General features: G+C 38.5%; 2 protein-coding genes across 4 annotated transcripts; one reads left to right on the forward strand and one right to left on the reverse strand.

The window, feature by feature from the left end:
* Positions 1 to 4,677: 4,677 nt before the first annotated feature.
* On the forward strand, positions 4,678 to 7,833 carry LOC110375601 (seminal metalloprotease 1). Of its 2 annotated transcripts, none has more exons than XM_064040501.1 (6): positions 4,678 to 4,997; positions 5,429 to 5,536; positions 6,021 to 6,214; positions 6,416 to 6,554; positions 7,007 to 7,143; positions 7,588 to 7,833. In XM_064040501.1, the coding sequence occupies exons 1-6, from the start codon at positions 4,868 to 4,870 to the stop codon at positions 7,771 to 7,773; spliced, it is 894 nt and encodes a 297-aa protein (XP_063896571.1). In that variant the 5' UTR covers positions 4,678 to 4,867; the 3' UTR covers positions 7,774 to 7,833. The 2 variants fall into 2 exon arrangements, with proteins under 2 accessions (XP_063896571.1, XP_049699078.2); XM_049843121.2 differs by having other exon boundaries at positions 5,432 to 5,536; positions 7,588 to 7,832.
* Positions 7,834 to 9,670: 1,837 nt separating this feature from the next.
* LOC110375608 (uncharacterized) lies at positions 9,671 to 18,761 on the reverse strand. 2 transcript variants are annotated; one of them, XM_021333773.3, is made up of 12 exons: positions 18,579 to 18,761; positions 17,369 to 17,700; positions 16,127 to 16,289; positions 15,667 to 15,863; positions 15,113 to 15,251; positions 14,127 to 14,254; positions 13,510 to 13,753; positions 12,847 to 13,341; positions 11,115 to 11,254; positions 10,533 to 10,674; positions 10,071 to 10,204; positions 9,671 to 9,952 (listed from the first exon to the last, which is right to left on the reverse strand). In XM_021333773.3, the coding sequence occupies exons 1-12, from the start codon at positions 18,673 to 18,675 to the stop codon at positions 9,803 to 9,805; spliced, it is 2,361 nt and encodes a 786-aa protein (XP_021189448.3). In that variant the 5' UTR covers positions 18,676 to 18,761; the 3' UTR covers positions 9,671 to 9,802. The 2 variants fall into 2 exon arrangements, with proteins under 2 accessions (XP_021189448.3, XP_049699016.2); XM_049843059.2 differs by having other exon boundaries at positions 12,826 to 13,341.
* Positions 18,762 to 18,902: the final 141 nt, after the last annotated feature.

Here is an 18,902-nt window from a genome sequence, read left to right on the forward strand (position 1 = left end):
TGAAACTTTAGGTTCTTAGAAAATACGTTTATAGATTTTGCGCGAAATGGACCGTAGGACATATAATTTACTTTGACAGTAGACCGTGGGCAGTCTTGATTGGTCGTTACGTTAACTTTTCTTCGTAGCATGTTTTCATTTGCGTATCTACTCCCATTGATCTATATCTATACTCGTACATATAATAAATCTGTAAAATAAGTGTGTCTGTACATTGAATATATTAAAAAAATAATAATTGGGTGGGGTTCAGAAACAGTAATGGAGCACAAATCCAAAAAAAAATTTTGTCTGTATGTCTGTGTCTGTATGTCTCATCATGAATCATGAATGTTATGAAATAGGAATAGGGTATTACATGCATTTTTGAAATATATCTTAAATAAATTCTTTAGTCTTGATATATCTCTAAAAAATTAAAAATATTTTTTTTTCTCACGTTATGTACGAATATAAATTAATTGTTTTATCATAATTTCAAATTTCGCGCGTATTTCGCGAAAACGCGGCACACAACGGACGCCATGATTGTTTTTTGGTCATGACGTCATTACGCTACTACAGCTGTCAGTAATACATATTTTGATAGGGTCATTTCGCCTGTTGGCGACCATTTAGTGCAGTTGGCAAGTTTGACGGCGATAATAAAAATGCTCCAGCACTCATTTCCATGTCAAATTTGTGTAATGTATTCCTTATATACTCTATTTTAAGATTAACTTTCAGTTGTATAAGAAATATCTTACGTTTCTTTATCTATTTAAATCGATAAACCTCAGAATTAGGCGTTTTACCCAGTTTGCGTCCACAAAATCCAATTCGCGTCCACCCATGGTCCAGTTCGCGTCCAGCGGCTTTGAAAAGGAACATAGGGGTGAAATTGTTAAGAATTAATAAAGAAAGATTGTATTTGAACAATTTCTTTATTTAACAATACACTTAATTATTAAAAATCAACATTATCATCATTTAAAATTCACTTTACAAAATAAAAATAATTCTTCTCAACATTGGTTTAAGTAACTTAAAATTAGGCAATTAATTTTGAAACTTGAAGAATAAACAGTAATCAATTCTAACAGAATTGATTACTGTTTATTCTTCAAGTTTTTACTCTAAATCACAGGGAATGCTTAAGATCCGCCTTGATTATACTAAGTTTTTGGCCATATTTTTTTTTTTTTTATTAGCCTATGCTGTCCCACTGCTGGGCAAAGTCCTCCCCCATAGCCTTCCATTTTTCTCTGTCCATCGCTATTTGTGGCCAGTCCGAGAGGAAGCTGTCCAAGTCTTCTCTCCAGCGTTTTCTTAGTCTCCCTCTCGGTCACCTTCCATCCTCAGGGATCCAGTGTGTGGTGATGTTGGCCCACTTGTCCGGGTGCATTCGACTTCAACTTTGCAGACTTATTGCCCAAATCTACTATGCCCGGATCTTGGACCAGATAATGGTGTTGCGTAGGTATCCGGTCACTAAGCCGTATGCTGAGCAGGCTACGCTCCATGCTCCTTTGGCATACTTTTAGCCTGGACTTTTGAGATTCTGTCAAAGACCAAGTCTGAGCGCCGTAGGTTAGGATGGGCAGAATACACATGACTAGTTTCCGCTTCAGACATAAAGGGAGTTCTCCCTTCATGGACCAGTAGCTCTTCCAGGCGTTTTCGATCCGTAGATCGATTTCCTTTCATATTAAATTAACAAAACAATTTAATAATTTTGTGTAAACATACAACTAAAAGAATTGTTGAGTCAATAAATTATCAGACAAGGTAGCATATTCTTTGCATATTTTTTATCGATTTATTCTTCTCTCGAATAACATTTAACGCTTTATTTAAATCTTCTTCTGTGTATGTTGTCTTTTCCTTCTTTTTTCCTGTATCGGAAGAACTTATCTTAAATGAAATTACTTATATCAGTTGATAATTTAATTATAACCACGTATATATCTTAATAAAAAAATGTACTGTTTAATATATTAATATTAAACAGTATGTTTTAATTATTTTTTATAAGCAAGAATTTAACGAAAACAGTGGACGCAATTTGGTTTATTATTATAGAGGATAGTTTTAGTTCGCGTCCATTGTGGACGCAAAGTGGAAGTTTCGTAAAATTCGATGTAGTAATTCGCGTCCACCTTATTTTACTCGTTAAATATAAAAAACATTACCAAATTCATAATAAACATTATACTTTTATTCATCATTAAACTGTAGAAATAGCTATCTATCCTAAAATTCACATAAAACAATATAAAACTTACCATCAAACACGCCGCTGCACACTAATTTTTATCTAAAATTCTGCGTGTTTTCGCTTTCTTGTTTAAGAGCCTAGACTAATTATTTTTTCTAAAAGGATTGGTTGGACGCACAGAACGTTTGTCTATCTGTGCGTGCCTCTTATACATTAACGTATTAGCGGTAATGACTTTTCGTTTGATTAGTGTGTTAATTGACTTGTTTTCGAGGATTTTTAAAAGGAGATCGGCAAAATGGACGCGAACTGGGCTATGGACGCGAACAGGCGAAATGACCCTATGTATTGAAAATTTTAACTGACACTACCGTAATGACGTCATTAGCATGGCGGCGACATTTCGTAGTGTTCAAAGACAGATAAAAAAACCTAAAAACTTTAAACTGCAATAAAAAATATATTTACGTACCTTACGAAGTGAAACTAACATTTCCCGATTGCTTTTCCTCTAAACAATCATTGTAATTCACTTTTAATTTTTTTCTCATCTAGACTAAAATACCCTATGGTGAATTAAAAAAAGTAATTAGTCCGTCTTTTAGATAACCCTAAAATAATGGACACGTATTTTTTCTTTTCTTCTTCTCACAAACAAATAATAACGAAGATATAACACGCTTGAATTTTGTGTTAAGTCACTGCTTAGTACAAATTTTACATACCCAGACGTGGCGTCACGAGCCCCCACTCTCCGAATTTGTTGCGTTACATCTTATTATTATTTTGTATGTCTCTTCCAGACCTCGGGACTACAGAGTTCCGAATTTTCGGCAGGAAAACGTGGGGCCGAAGCCAACACGCTGAAGCCCTTTTGAGACAACTTTAATGAAATGGTGACACAAAACCGACGATTATCCCTTTATACACTATAGAAATGTACTCAAGGACTATCCCCGTTTCAGTGCTAAACTGTTGCTAACTATGGATGAAAACTACTTGGGCTATTGTGATTGAGATGCTAATGGACTAGGAATGGGGAAACTACGTATTAGATACATGTAAAAAATGGCAGGTGGAGACTCAGACTCAGACCCCCGGGAATCAGTAACTGAATAGCAACAAGAGGGCAACAGGGACATCATGAGCGACTGAAGTGTGAGGATACCTCGGCGGATTTTAAACGCAGATTACGCGCTCCCTGTGGGTCACTTACCACGAGGCACCTATCCTCCGAGCAGGGCTACTAACCCTGCTCCAGCGACTCCACTCTGGACGGCCAAGCCAAGCCAGAGGCGTGAGACCTACTACCGTCATGGTTCACTCCGACCGGCCGGAGATTGGGGACAGTATACTCTCCTTGGAGGACTCAGTATATACTCAGACTCAGCCCCGCGGGGTAGCTACTCCCCGTCTGATGACGTCAGATGTCCTGCGGTGCTTATATCTCATTAGTATTGTCGTTATTATCTCAAGAGCCTTTATCCCAGTTATGTTAGGGTCGACTTCCAGTCACGATGCAACTGAGTACCAGTGTTTTACAAGGAGCGACTGCCCATCTGACCTCCACAACCCGGTTACCCGCTCAACCCAACACCCCTTGGTAAAACTGGTCAGACTTACTGGCTTCTGACTACCCATAACGACTGCCAAGACTGTTCAATGACAGCCGGAACCTACAGTTTAACATCCCCTCTAAATAACGGTCATTGGTATCCAAAATATACGTAGAAAGAAAATACGAACTTAGAAAAGTTGCATTGGCAGGTATTTGCCAGATCTGGAATCAAAGACGCACGCTCATACTTGAGAGATTGGTTCTCTACCCAATAAACCACCACGACTTCCACTAAGTCATCACGACTTTGTCATCTCAGTAACATTTAATGTTTTTTACATAATAATACGTGTAATATTTTTGCCACACACATCTTAAATGCGGACTAATTAGAATCACTACTCTTATCCCTATGGTCACGTCTATTGCTGTTCAGTTCTCAGCGTTTCGTTTAGGTAGTCTTCTGTGCTTTTGCCGTTGAAGTACAAAAATTAAATTTATGGTACGTTTCTGTTGTAATGGCTATGCGTACCTATTCCGTTGTTTTCAAGTCAACGGGCCCTTAAAATTCAATATCACACGATACAGATCTTTGATTTTGCTGACCCCGTAGTCGCTGGCATAAGGGACAGGATCCGCGTACGAAGTCGCGGGCAGAAGCTAGTTTTAAATAAATAAACTAGGTATAATTAATGTTTTTATACAAATTTAAATCTGCTTTTCCATGTTTGATTCTAGAGTTCATTTTCTAGAAATTAAATAAAGTATACCAATAGAAAGGTTACGTCGCTTCTTACAGCAAAATACTTACCAATCTTGGCACTACTGCACCAAAGCATGTAAAGCTCGCTGAAGTCCCTCTTTCTGCCTAGAGAGAGGCCAAAAAACGGCCAAATAAAATCCTTGAAACAAGCATACATCAACCCCTTTTTTGCAAAAAGTAGATATAGTATATATTCATATAATTCGAACTATTTTACGGGATCAGTTTACGGTTACAATAAAATCAATAATCCATATTGGATTTCATAACCATCGATGCATGATTTTTATCAACATGGTAGGTATAACTTTATTACTTCCGAAGCAAGTACCTACTCAACTGAATAAATATGATAAGGGTTTTGTTTTCAGTGCATAGCATTTGTTTAATTATTTTTTTTATTAAAAATGTAGCTCTGGAAGAAACATATAATGAAGAAGTTGAAGATATTACAAATGAGTACGATGATGAAATCCAGAGTTAGTATATTTAATGATATTTACTTCATTATTTTAATAATATTGTACTCTTGTTTTGTTTTGCTTTTAATTTTGACGTAATTGTTACGTTCACATTTATAATGAGTAATATAGATACACGATTATTAGTGTACGTACCTATCTATTAATTAACAGTATTAGTACTCTTGTTGAACTAGGTACTCTCAGACAAGGAAGAACTTTGGTTAATAATAATCTTTAAGCATAAGAGAGAATTTTCTGGGTGGCAGTCAGCGTTCTTTTTGTCATCTCGACGCGCAGAGTACATTTTAACGAGATTCTATGTAACTGGCAGCTTACCAGTTCGAGCGATAATGGCCGTACCTACGCGGGCCATCCCATGCTTATAATATGCGACAAAGCTATTGTGCAGGCCCTCTAATAAATGCGATACTTGGTCGTTCTTCTAGCAGTTGTTCCCCCAATAGGGGCGCAATCAGAAGAACTGCCAGACACGCCGATCACTGTTCAGTGGAAACAAGGAAAAGTGCCATACTACATCAATAAAGATCATTATGGTAATATATTTTTGAATTTCTAGTCTAAAAAGTGTATTTGATATAACAAATACTTAGATACCTGTGTTCATTAAAGTCGACCCTGGCAACCGCCGCTAACCCACAGCGACAATGCCCTTATTCTTTTGACGTCGTTAAAAAAATAAGGGCATTGTCGCTGTGGGTTAGCAGCGGTGAGGGAGTGTCAGATTTTTACTGACTAAAAACCGTCGTGCTCCGTCGTAGGCCTTTTATGCACCAGGGCCGCGGTAACTCTTTCGAACAATCCCGCAGCCCCGGCAGGCCTTGGCCTGCTGGGCCCGCTGGGGTTGTTGACATCTCTTTAAGGGGCGCGTGGAAAAACGCGCGCCGCCGACACGGGTTTGTTGTCTATACTGGACAATGGCCTCCCACGAGCTATGGAGGAATTTTCTCATACCCACACTCCACTCTCCTCGTTTCCGTTATGGTCAAATCTGGGCATTAACCACGCCAATGTTGCCAGGTCAAACAATAAGAAATCGCATTCGCCTTGTAATGAATATGTTGGAGAGGATATCTTGCGTGGTCTTCGAGGATATAGAATTGAAGCCGCCGCGGACCAAAAAAGCTAGAGGAGACCTTTGGATCAATATCGAGAACCCTCGTAAGACTAGAGAATGTTCGCACACACTTATGAAGGGATATGGCGATTCTGCGGTAAGAAATACTGTTCATTTTTTTATCGATACTCATAATATCTATGTGAAGCATAAAAGCTGTTCAGTCACCAAGATTACCTAAAATTATGTTTTTCCGGTATTATTGGTTTTCCGTCTATAAATAAAATTCATAAATAGTTCATAGATCACTGAGAATATTTTAATCTTAGCTCAAGATTCCAGACTCCAATGTTTACAGGTTCTTGTATTGGGCTACGATTGCATGAGCACCACGGAGATAACACATGCTCTGATGCATGCGCTGGGCTTCCCCGACGAGGTGACCCTGCCATCCCGCGATAACTTCGTCAGAATAATGTGGAACAATATACAACCTAGTAAGAAGCTTGATATCGTAATACTACAAGATTTTATGTTGAACTAGCTGTATCCCGCGGTTTCGACTGCGTCCTGTAGGAACTACTGCCCGTACCGGCAGAAAATAAAGCCTCTGTTGCTCGCAGATAATGAAGGTTTCTAATGATGAAAGAATTTTTAAAATCGCATGCGAGTTTATCCATTAAAAACAAACAAATATATATTTTTTTTCAAACTTCAGGTTGGACTTATCAAGTTGTGTCGTGTTGGCTTCATGCACATTAAACTCAGCTGCAACAATTAGGGCTTAAATCAAATCCAATAGGTATAGGAGGGAAAAGACTAGGCACATTCAAGACTTAATGACTTCTGAAAGGTGTAAAAACGACAACCGTGATTCACTATTTTTCGTGCCTTTCAAATCACGGAGCGGTACAGCATATTTGCAATAACTTTTACAATTTTTTTCTAGAGTACAGACCGTTGTTTTGGGCACAGAATACAAAAGGCAATCAGCGCAATGCGTTAAAGGACTATGATCCGATGAGCATCATGCACTTCCATGATCGAGCATACACTATCAACGGCGGTCCCACTATTGTACCTTTGGTATGTTTTAGAACTAGATGTCTGGTATATCTAAAAGTTTCACAAAGCAGCCCGTAGTCTGGTAGTTGGTGATTGATACACCCGTGCATTGGAGAGCATGTTAATGTCGGTCCTGCTTGTGATCTCTCTCCGGTCATGTCGGATTGCCGTCCCATCGGGCTATGAGAATGAAGGAATAGTGACTGCACCTATGTCTGCGCAAATCTTGTGCACTATAATATGTCCTGCGCAGTTGGCCGATCCATTTCTGTATTGTAATTTTGAAATCAAAATGAAACCTTTATTTTACCTAAAAGGTCTCATTCGGATGTATTTTTGTCTTTGTTACTCGATCTCACTAAGATGCCTGGACTAATGTAGAAATTTTGGTATTTCTTTGTAAAGAGTATATGTATAAGCACTTTCAGTGTGGTCATTGTCATTAAATAATTTCTAACGTTTCAGAACCCAAGCATCGTATTGAAGCCTCCAAGCGGTCTTTCGGAGTTGGACCGCTCAAATATATATAAGGCTTTTCGTCACGAGTGTAACAAGCGTAAAGTTAATAATCTGATCGAACATTGTCGCGTCGACTACGTCGACGAGTACGACGACTACGATCATGAGGATCATGATGTTACCCCATTATAGTTTATCCACCATGGAACTAAAAATCAAAATCAAATAAAAATTGTTAACATCGTTAATAAAAAAAAATAAAAAAAAATCATATATTTCAGGTTTCCCCATATAAGATTACAAAGCACGAAATACAGAAACAACATCACAAAATATGATAAATACAAGTTAAATACAAAATTGAATAATAAATACAATGTTAAATAAAATTCATCATCATCATCATCATCTCAGCCATAGGACGTCCACTGCTGAACATAGGCCTCCCCCTTTGATCTCCACAGATACCTGTTGGAAGCGATAAATAAAATTAAATTTTGAAAAATAATAAAGCAATAAATAGATTAATATAATAAGACAAAGTCGCTAACACGCTACAACTAAATGCCTACTGCAACACTTTCTAATATAAGGACAGTCCAATCGTCCTGCAATCATTGCCAGGACAGTATTGGAGCTTGCCCGCACCCTGCGCACCAAGGACGCGCACCGCTTGCGCATGGTGCTGTGAGAACAGTCGGTGCGCGCTTCCGCAAACATGCCCGAGGCACTGCAGTAGCGGGGCAGCCCCAACACCGCTCTGAATGCGTTATTGTACTGGACGCGGAGGGCATTGTAACTCGCCTGCGCGTGTAGCTAGCCCACAGGCTGCACGTGTATAAAGATGTGCAATATGCTTTAAAAAGTGTGATCTTAACTTGATCAGAACAGCGTGCAAACCTGCGTGCCAACATATTTGCTCTTTTTGACAAAGCCCTCCGTTCCCGTTCGATGTCAGCATGGTCCCTGAGGTCTGCCGTGACAAAATGCCCTAAGTACTTAAATTGTTTCACCCAGTCTAGGGGAACACCATTGAGGAAAACTGGTGGTATTCTATGCGGGCATTTTGCATTACTCGACTCAAAGACCATGCACTGGCTTTTGGTTACATTATATTTCAGACCATGTCCACTCACGTACTCCTCACAGATCTGTATTAGCTTTCTCAAGCCACAAACCGATGCGCTCAGCAGCACCATATCGTCAGCATAACTAAGGTTATTGACGCAAATATCATCAGTATGGCAGCCGATACGGGAGCCGCTGAGCGCACCGATAAGCGCATCTATGTACTGGACATTGAAGTGTCCCAGGGACATCGCCTACTTAGGATTGAATATCTCCAAAAATAACAAATATCAAAATCTGTGAGTCGTAGTATTCCGGGTTGCCACAGGTGCGATAGTGCTGACCTCATTTATTCCACACTCTTTTTTGCCAAGCTGTACACTAGTTGCCAATAATAAAATGGCTTAATTTTTGTTTCATTACAATTTGTGAATTATGTACTAGTATGCCTGATAGACAGACGACCTTATAAAGGTCACCGAAAGACGTTGGGCGCAGGTCGCCTCCAACGGGTATCTGTGGTTATCTAAGGGGGAGGCCTATGTTCAGCAGTGGACATCCTATGGCTGAGATGATGATCATGATGATGATGCCTGATAATCCCTACTCGACATTACATTGGAGATAGATTGAAAACTTGGAACCATATCGAAAAAGTTAGGCTGAAAGCGTAGGGATCGCTAGAAGTAAATGTACAATATGTTCTCTAAAATGCAATTTGCTGAAAGAAAACCGCGAAATATCGAATTGACGGACAGTGAAAACCAAACAATTACGCGTTTTTTTAAAGGAACATTATACCGCTTCATCAATGGTATATAAAAGGCGTTCTGAGGTTATTACTCTGTGATTGGCTCTTTTTTATCGTTCTTGGCATAGGCGCTACTAAAACATTAAAATAAATTGCAAAATTGACTTTTTTGGTAGTATTGAAGAGTAAACAGAATTTTAATTGCACTTCTCTGTGTGAGAGGATGCCTATGCCTTGCAATGGGACACTAAAAGAAGCTGTATATAAGCGATATTTTAATTGTAATAGCGCACAATGTTATTGTAGGTCTGGAGCCGACTAAAAAACCACCATTAAACCACTATGGGACCATCAAACTCATACTCCACATAACACAAAAAAACAAACGAGTCTTGGACAAAACTACGCTTTAATACGAGTCGTTTTGTCAGTAGTTTCTGGTTGCTCTGCTTCTTGCTTCCTCGCCACACACTGTTTGAAGTACAGCATGTTAAGTTTCTGAACGTCGGTCGCGCTCAGGCCTTGCCAATGGCCCATTGCCCAGCCGTCGTTCTGCAAACAGGAAAGATTATTAGGTCTTTAATCAAGAGGTTGTTGTCAAAAAATTATCCTCAAGAATTCCTCATCTAAAGCGTGCACATTTTACGGCCAGGCCTTATAACAAGCTTACCCAAATGGGATACATGATGTTAGTGCGGCCATTCTTGATCTGCAACCAGGGGTAATGCATCACGCTCTGGTAGTCGTATTGGAAGCCCACTGACGCAGCCGGTGGCAGTTTCCTCTTCATTTCTTGTTTTACATCTGGTTATGTTTAAAGTTTGTTAGCAATTTTTATTTTTGGTATAGCATCTCGCAGTTCAGCCTAGGAGGCCGTGTACTGCTTAGCCGGACTTTTCCCTGTGGATGCCTAGAATGTAAGGCCTCCAGCCAGGGGCGTAAAACTTATAAACTAAGCCAGTAAAATATTTTAGAATGTATGATAGATATGGCGCTTTTCAAGGTTGCATTTATTCTATTCGTACACTCGTGTAGTCTTGTCGAATATGAGACCCAAGTTAACCGACAACATAAACGTTATATATATATTTTTTTCGTTTGTACCAAATATACCAAATTATTTCCACATTACCGTCAGTAAGTTGGTCCCAAATAATGTGCAGGTAAGAGTCCCTGTCATGCATGTTATGCTGGTGGTCCAAGCCCAGGACATGTACGAATACGTGCAGCAGATCGTTGACTGAGTTGAAGCAATCCGTGTTGATTTTCAATGTCTGCAATATTAAAAGTATGTCGTTTACAATGGTTTGGAGAAACAATCAGCGGTGGATCTGCAGTTGTAGGCACATCTTAATATACTAGTGACGTCACACTTTTTCCTTCTTTTTCTGTACTCCGTAAGAGTCTCTCTACAACTATAGACGCGGAATCGGCTTAAGCCTAGTGCTCACTACACTACTCGACTTATCGTCGATCGGCTGTATAAACGGCTCGTTTCACCGCCGGCCGGTCTTTCGAACCGAGCCGATGCGAATGGAATTAGTACCTATCACTCTTATTACGTAGACATGAAGGCTTTTTTGACAGGTATTAGCCGATACCGCGTCGATAAATGTGGGGAGACCCTAACGTCAAAGGGTAACATACATTCACATATCCATCCACCCACACATTCGAACTATCACGGTAGTATAGTGAGAAGTTATCTGATTACATAATTGCCGTCTGGTTTCCCGGGTCGAGGGCACTTGCAGCCAGGCTTTGGTGACCGGGACAGCACCACGACGCTTTCCGCGTGTCTCCTTGCAGGTTTAGGTGTAGCTGCTCTCTTCCTGCGATTTGTAATGGGCTTTCCTGGGGATATAAAATAGGTACGCTACGAATGCAACGGCTTGAGAGATGGCTTACCAAAATATTATTTTCGGGTATAGCCATCCTATGCCTCGCGAAGTCTGGATATCACATAAAGTAGGTAAGTTGTTATGCACGCTTATCTAGAGTTTTATTGAGACTTGAGACTTTGATTGGCTTTGCTTTCGTAAAAGAAAATTCACATTTACAGTTAAGGATGCAAACCGGATCAAAGATCTTAGCAATTTTTCACAACGCAACATAAATACTTTGGTTGTTTATATGCGAGCTCACAAACGTTGAAGTTATATTGTGATTATGACCGATGAATTAGTTACAAAAAATAGAAGGTTTATTAGATATCAATTATTCTTCTTCAATTTAAGAGCCCAGCTCTTGTCGGTGCAGCTCCTTCCATTTACGCCTATCTAGCGCCAACTCCTGAACTTCCTTATACGTCACAAGATTGACCTTTTCTTTAATTTGCTTGATGTAGCTGTACCTTGGACGTACCTTATTAATTATTATTCATAATAGACATATCATCTGCCTAGCCTTTTCCCATCTAAGTTGGGGTCAGCTTCCTGTCTAACCGCATGCAGCTGAGTACCAGTGTTTTAAAAGGAGCGACTGCCTATCTGACCTCAACTCAGTTACCCGGGCAACCCAATACCCCTGGGTAAAATAGGTTACCGTAATAGGTAACCCGTAACGACAGCCAAAGATGTCTTCAAACTTCAAATGACAGCCAAATCAATTTCATAATAGGCACAGCGTAAGTAAAGTAAACGAGCGTAAAAGGCGCAATCATGAAATGTTAACTTTCTTCACATCGCGTGCTGAACACAACGTTGCATCACATTGCATTTTGTTTCATAACGGTGGATTTATTTTCAGCTTGCCTACATTTCTAACGCTTGAGCCTATCGGTGAATCAGAATTATTAAAGCTAGGAATTTAAATACATATCGGGTGTGTCGTACCTTATCACATTAAAATCCTATCATGTATACTTTATGATATTCTATGGCGAATTGTAAAAAAAAAAACCTAATCCATTCAGTGGTTTAGCCACATGACTCATTTTTCGTTTTCATAATTTACAACAACATCATGTGTAAAGCAGAGATAAAGTTAGGTGTATTGAATGTTTTGACCAGTTGACAGCTGTCAGTTTTCAAGGGAGATTTTCTGTTGTTTTTAATGATCTGATTCTTATATGGTGTTCTAATTTCCGCACATTTACTTTGTTTCAAAAAATCTTTTTTTTTTACTTTTACATATTTAATTTTTTTCTTTCTGCTAATCGACATATATATTAACCAGTATTTCAATGTGATTAGGTCCAAAACACCCGATATAGACCGTCCTTGGGTTTGCTCTCTCTACGTTTGAGATATTTCTTTTTGTTATTATTTTTTCATTTATAATATTTCTAATTTCTGTTTTACTCTTGTAAGTAATGAAATCAAACCCAACCGAAATGGAGTTACTTTTTAAAATAAACTGACAAAGGAAAAATAAATCTATAAATGACGATTTGTTTTCAGTACCATGTACAACTGTATACTTACGTGAAGTATAGGCGTCATTACCTTTGGCACCAACAGTATCGGGCTTTGTTTTGGCGATAGCAGGGGTTACTTTTCCTTTAGCGTTTCCATTACCAATATTTGATCTTACGCCACTATTATTGACTTTTCCTGGGGCACCCGTAATGTTAACCTTTGCTGTAGACCCAATGGGGGTTACCCGTCTTTTAGCACCAGCATATTTAGCATATTTATTCTTTCCATTGATGCCCTGTCGTCCTTTGAAACCCTTTACGTTATTATCTTTAATTTCGTTACGCATAACACGTCCAGGCTCTAAAGCCTCTTCCAAATCTATATCTGTAGCTGTTGAGTTAAAGTGCGGTATAAAGTCTTCTGAGGGCACATCCTCATAATCGTAATCAGAGTTACTGGCATCATCCGCAGCACTCATAGCCTTGGCCTCATCCTCATAAGGGGTTAGGTCTCTGAACTCGATACACGTTTCTTTTTCTAAATGGTTTATAACTGCCTTTATGTTTTCTAGTTCTTCAGCAGCTGTAATGTAATGTGTGGCTATTATTAGGGTGTCGTTCAACGTATTTGTTTCAAAAATATAATACAATTACTGTGGGTTTATAAAAAGCCTATCATTTGTTAGAAAGACGAATTTAAGAATCAATCGCCTTTCTGTTATTGTAAGCTTGTTCAACTGAATTTACTCACTGAATTCCATCTTATTTGACAACTTATAGTTGACAACCCCATACGACCATAGCCTATCCTCGAAATAGTCATCAATCTCCTGTTGAGTGACGTGGGTGGGTTTCATGTCGGCTTTGATGACACTGGGACAGGTCTTCAGAAGGTACTCTCTGTTGCGTAGGACACATTCATTGGAGTATAGCATGCCGATTTTCTCAACATCCACTTCACTGAGGCCTTCTCGCTGACCGACTTTGATGCCAGGCTGGAGATGAGGGAAATTATAAGGAGAATTTGAATGATGGTGAAGGTTTACACAGTTGATATGTATTTTAGAAAAAAAAAAAAAAACAATAAACAAAAGCAATCTCATGAGATTGGAATGCGGCTAAGTGGATGATTGAAAGAAATAGAGATACGTAGGAGAGATCGGTTAACATAATCAAACAAAATAACTGGACACTCAAAATCTTATATTACAAAATCTGTGTGTTTAGCAAATTTTGTCCCTGATTTCCATTCTCAAGTTTAATTTGTTTCGTAAAGTCGTGAAAGTTGAGTAGGTACTCATGGGAGAATTCAATGTTCAGTTTATTTTGTAATTTGGATCGATTGTTGTTGTTGACCGCACTTCTTACCTCGGTCAAAATGGTGACCTGACCATTTTTGGAGAAAGCTCGTGCAGGATAGTGTAACACGCTGGCGTAATCATATGGAAGATTTTCAACAATCTGCTTATCGTTCAATTCAAAGTATTTTTTGTATCCTGAAAACGGTGATGCAACACTTAATGTTTTAAAAGCCGTATCTATAGGATACTGATGATACATATCTACTTTCGGTTGCATATCTATTCCCAATTTGAAACTCTGACACACTTCAAAGAGGGCACTTTTCGCTACTATTATGGGGTGCGCTGTGCTGACTAGCGATTTTCGAATTATATTAAGGTCAGCTACTAGGCACTTTAGTTAGTTAACATGAAATAATAATATTTACCTACTTGTTTTATTACATTATCTAAGTCTATGGAGATATTATATAAAATTGCTAGTTAATGTGATTAATTCTGTGTCAATTATCACTTTATCCAAATTGAGTAGATATTATAAATAATAGCTAGATAGTATGTATAATATGCGGACTTATTACTTTGGCTGTAACATATATAACAAAGATCCAGGGATCTGGCTGGCCGGTATAGGAGTGCAAAAGGATTGTTAGCCAACCATCACAGTCGACAGTTTAGTTTTGGGATCTAACAATCAAGATGATACTCTTCATCGCTTTTTCAAGTGATCACCTCTTTTCTGTAGCTTTAATAATGGCGCCCACGGCCGATTTCAGCCACGGCGGCTGTCCTCATTTAAGGGGATAAGCCAGCTGCGCAGGACATCTTATAGTGCACGAGCATTTGCGCATACACAGGTGCACTCCCTATTCCTTCACTCTCATAACCCGATGGGACGGCAATCCGACACGACCGGAGAGAGATTAGGCGCAGGACAGACATCTACGTGCTCTCCGTACACGGGTGAATCAATCACCAACTTCCAGACTACGGATTGCTTTATGAAAGTTTAAGAAAACCCACAAGCCTTTAAGGCGCTAGAGACCCACTCACCTGGTTTAATGTTATCCCACATGATTTTGATGTACTGGTCTCTGTCAGGACGCACATGTTCGTGCGCAAATCCTAGCACATGCATGATCTCATGAGCTATATCCCCGAGGGTCATGCAGTCGTAGCCGAAGACTATCATCTGAGAGAAACACGAGATTAGGAAGATTTGGTATCAAGTTTGTATAAGTTATCAAAACTCCTTGTAAAACACTGGCCCGGATGCCGACTGGAAGCCGACCCCAAAATCATCCTCCGAGCCTTTTTCCCAACTATTTTGGGGTCGGCTTCCAGTTCCGGCTATCCGGCTAACCGGATGTTGCTGAGTACCAGCGCTTTTGGAAGCCGACCCCAACATTGGTGTACAAAAAATCAAGTTACAAAAATATTTGCTAATATGGTTAAATTAAATTACAACACTATCAAATCTCTCTATGACTTTAAGGTTGGCTGTGAGAGAATCCAATTCTGGGTTAAGCTCGCCGTTGTTCAATTATCTTTATTCTTTTTATATTTTATTGTTAAGTGTGCAATAAAGAATATATGATGTTTCCTACCCGTACACCTTTAATTTCCATTCGTTCATTGGTGTGCACACACTGTCTGATACCGTTGGGGTTGGTGATGTACAACCAGACGACATTCTGCAGCGACTGCAAGTCTGTCGGTCTTTCTCGAAGGCGCTGCAGACGGACACACGTCGCCTTCTCGATGTAATCGAAAGCCTTCATTATGATTTCTGATAGATGAGTGTCTGAAAGGACATTACAGGAATGTCAACCCTTAATGCGGATGCCACTTATACCAACGAGCGTTTTGCACAGAAAAGTCTAGGTAGAAGTCTAGGTATTGGTTGATTAAACAAGTTCCACTAGGGTGGAGTCTTGATAAAGGCTTTAAAACACAAATAAAATAACTGTAAGGAAATATTCATAAATAAATATAAAGGAATAAAGTATTACACATACGTAGTAAATACAATAGAAAGACCAACTTGGAATATAAAAAAAAAAATACCATAAGTCCTAGAATCAATGAAATAAGGAATAATGGCGTGTTTAAACCGTGGTACTATCTTCGAGTAAGCGGGTTCAGAAGGGCCCTTTGACGACGATGAAAGTTGGGCCTCAATTGATAATGGCGCGAAAGGAAATCTTCTGCCCGTTTTGTTGACAGTCGACTGCGAATATAAAATGGCTGTTAGTGCTTGGAAATTCCGATAGATGGTGTTACTAGTTTAATTATGGCAGCCCTATAAAGGGTGGTTAGAATTATATCATTATTTTAGGGACTTAAATAGACACTTGAACCGGTTAGTAATGTTTTGCTATATCTTTATCCTACTTACAATATTATAATAAACTAGTCGTTTTCCCGCGGTTTCACCCGCGTCCCGTGGTAACTACTGCCCATACCGGGATAAAATATAGCCTATGTTACTCGTGGATAATGTAGCTTTCGAATGGTGAAAGAATTTTTAAAAACTGTCCAGTAGTTTTTGAGCCTATTCATTACAACCAAACAAACAAAGTTTTCCTCTTTATATTATTAGTATAGATAATCATTTATGCATAATGACACTTACGGAGTCATTACAAAAAAGTTAAGTGTTTAAGATAGCTGTCCTTAAAACACTTTTCAAATATATATTTAACTTTCTGCAGTAACTTTTTTTTTATTCTGAAATTTTCTAGCAATAAAACAAACAAATGATTTGACAAGCAATTTTAATTCAACTGCGTGACTTTATCAAAAACCTACGCCTAATCTTCATGGTTAGGTCTCAGCTACAAAGAGTTTGTCTACTAAAATTATTAAGCGTACCTATAAATTACATAACTATTGATTAAAGTTTTTGGCAATACTCCAAGCAAAATTACGCACTGAGCTTAGCTTGGTCATGTTAGAAAAATATTTTCAGACTTAGACCAAATATCTTATAGATTGCTTGACCTCATGCTATTGTTACAGCAATTTATACCCACAGTATCTATAAAAATGTGTTTCGGCAGGCGCGACAAACTGTAGGTCCCGGCTGTCATTTGGAACATCTTTGGCAGTCATTACAGGTAGTCAGAAGCTAGTGAGTATGACAACCAGTCTTACCAAGTGGGTTGCCGGTAACTGTGAATTGAGGAGGTCAGATAGGCAGTCGCTCCTTGTAAAACACTGGTACCCAGCTGCATCCGGTTAGACTGGAAGCCGACCCCTTCATATAATAGACTAGGTAGATGATAATAGGATCCACAAAAGACTTACAATCATCTCTTCAGTTTTGGGTGCCCTTTTTCGATAAGAAATATTTTGCCCTTTCTCTAACAAGTCGTCATACAGTCGGTCAACAATATCTTCGACTCTTTTATCATCATCCGCTTTCATGACAGGGGTCACAACCATCTCTGCATCTCTTTTCACCCTACGCATTTTCTGTTTTTCTATCTCTTTCTTTTCCTTAAGTTCTTGTCTGGCTTTGTCATATTTGCCGTAAGGAAGACTTGAGGCGATCAGTTTAATTTTTGACTGTTGACTGTTAAATATTTTACACATTTCCCGTGTGTCTTGGCGTTTTCTTTCAATCATTTTTTTGTCCACTGTAGATTGTAATGTTTATTTTTATAATTGACTAACCGTTTTCACGCGGTTCCCGGTGGGAACTACCTGCTGCCCTGACCGGGAAAATATACCCTTGGGAAGAGTGTAGCTTAAAATATGCTATTTTTAAGAAGTTTTTAAAATTCATTAAAAGACCCGGGTCCATGGTCAGCTAAAAACATCTAGTTTTTAATAAATAGGTGGTGCCTGTGAAATGGGCAGGTTTTTAATAAGTCTAAAATCTCTAAATTTAATGGGGATATAAATGGTGATGTACTCTATCTAAAGTCCATTTCATGAAAGAAATCCCGCGGAAAATTGTGGTACTATATATTTTTGTACGTAGGTACGTATTTACTGAGCTATCGCATAGACACTAGCGCTGCGTCTGCGGGACTTCTTTCATGAAATGGTCTCTATCTTAAAGCTCTATCTGTTGTTTTGTAAGGGTAAGAGTAAGCAAATCAACAGACAGATAATATATAAGACAGAATATTAGGAATGGCCGTAACTGAAATTACTTTCGATATGTTACCGTTCCTATGTTAATTTCTAGGCTAAGGCTACGTTTCAATGACGTCAAGCTTTTGACCATAAACTTAAAAATAGATTTAAGATTTATAAATTGAGAGCAATGATAGAGTATTTATTTTATTAATCAACAGAATTTATATTTTGCCCTAGTTACTTCGGATATAAAAATTAGAAAATAACTCTTCATTTCAAAGTTCAAAAAGACGAGCGTTGTTCAAAAATGGAATCGCTAATGGTACTGTTTACAAAATCAGCCTTAACAGCAGGTCGAAAAGTCCAAATAGTGCGAAAAAGTATTTATTCTGAGAATTCTTAAGCAAATTATTTTTTAACGTTTACTTACGCTTTCGGACACTCAAATCATCTCCCCCTGTATTTGAGCATTTTACTAAATTATAATGTAAATAGATTAAAAAACATATCTTCAACAATCGCAACATTTTCTTTTGGCAAAGTAATCAATTTTTTTATTTATTATAACATTTCGAAATAACAATAAAACTCCAGCGGATATTGAAACAATAATATTTGATTACTTAATCTTATTTATATACTGTATGTACATATACTTATTTGATTTATTTTACTACTCTGATGGTAATAATATAATTGAAAAAAATCTTGGTCTCATAACTATACGCCTTCTCAAGGTTGAATATGCTGGCAA

The sequence above is a fragment of the Helicoverpa armigera genome, chromosome 22 (assembly GCF_030705265.1).
Source record: "Helicoverpa armigera isolate CAAS_96S chromosome 22, ASM3070526v1, whole genome shotgun sequence".
In the NCBI taxonomy this organism is placed as follows: domain Eukaryota; kingdom Metazoa; phylum Arthropoda; class Insecta; order Lepidoptera; family Noctuidae; genus Helicoverpa; species Helicoverpa armigera.

Excerpts from the sequence above, each read along its gene's own strand:
- LOC110375601 (XM_064040501.1), top strand. The coding sequence starts at position 4,868 with ATGATAAGGGTTTTGTTTTCAGTGCATAGCATTTGTTTAATTATTTTT. Across the intron at positions 4,998-5,428 it reads GTACGATGATGAAATCCAGA|CAGTTGTTCCCCCAATAGGG; the intron begins GTTAGTATATTT and ends TCGTTCTTCTAG. Across the intron at positions 5,537-6,020 it reads CATCAATAAAGATCATTATG|GTCAAACAATAAGAAATCGC; the intron begins GTAATATATTTT and ends CAATGTTGCCAG.
- LOC110375608 (XM_049843059.2), bottom strand. The coding sequence starts at position 18,675 with ATGTTGCGATTGTTGAAGATATGTTTTTTAATCTATTTACATTATAAT. Across the intron at positions 13,754-14,126 it reads AGGTCACCATTTTGACCGAG|CCTGGCATCAAAGTCGGTCA; the intron begins GTAAGAAGTGCG and ends CCTCATCTCCAG. Across the intron at positions 13,342-13,509 it reads GTCAAATAAGATGGAATTCA|CTGCTGAAGAACTAGAAAAC; the intron begins GTGAGTAAATTC and ends ATTACATTACAG.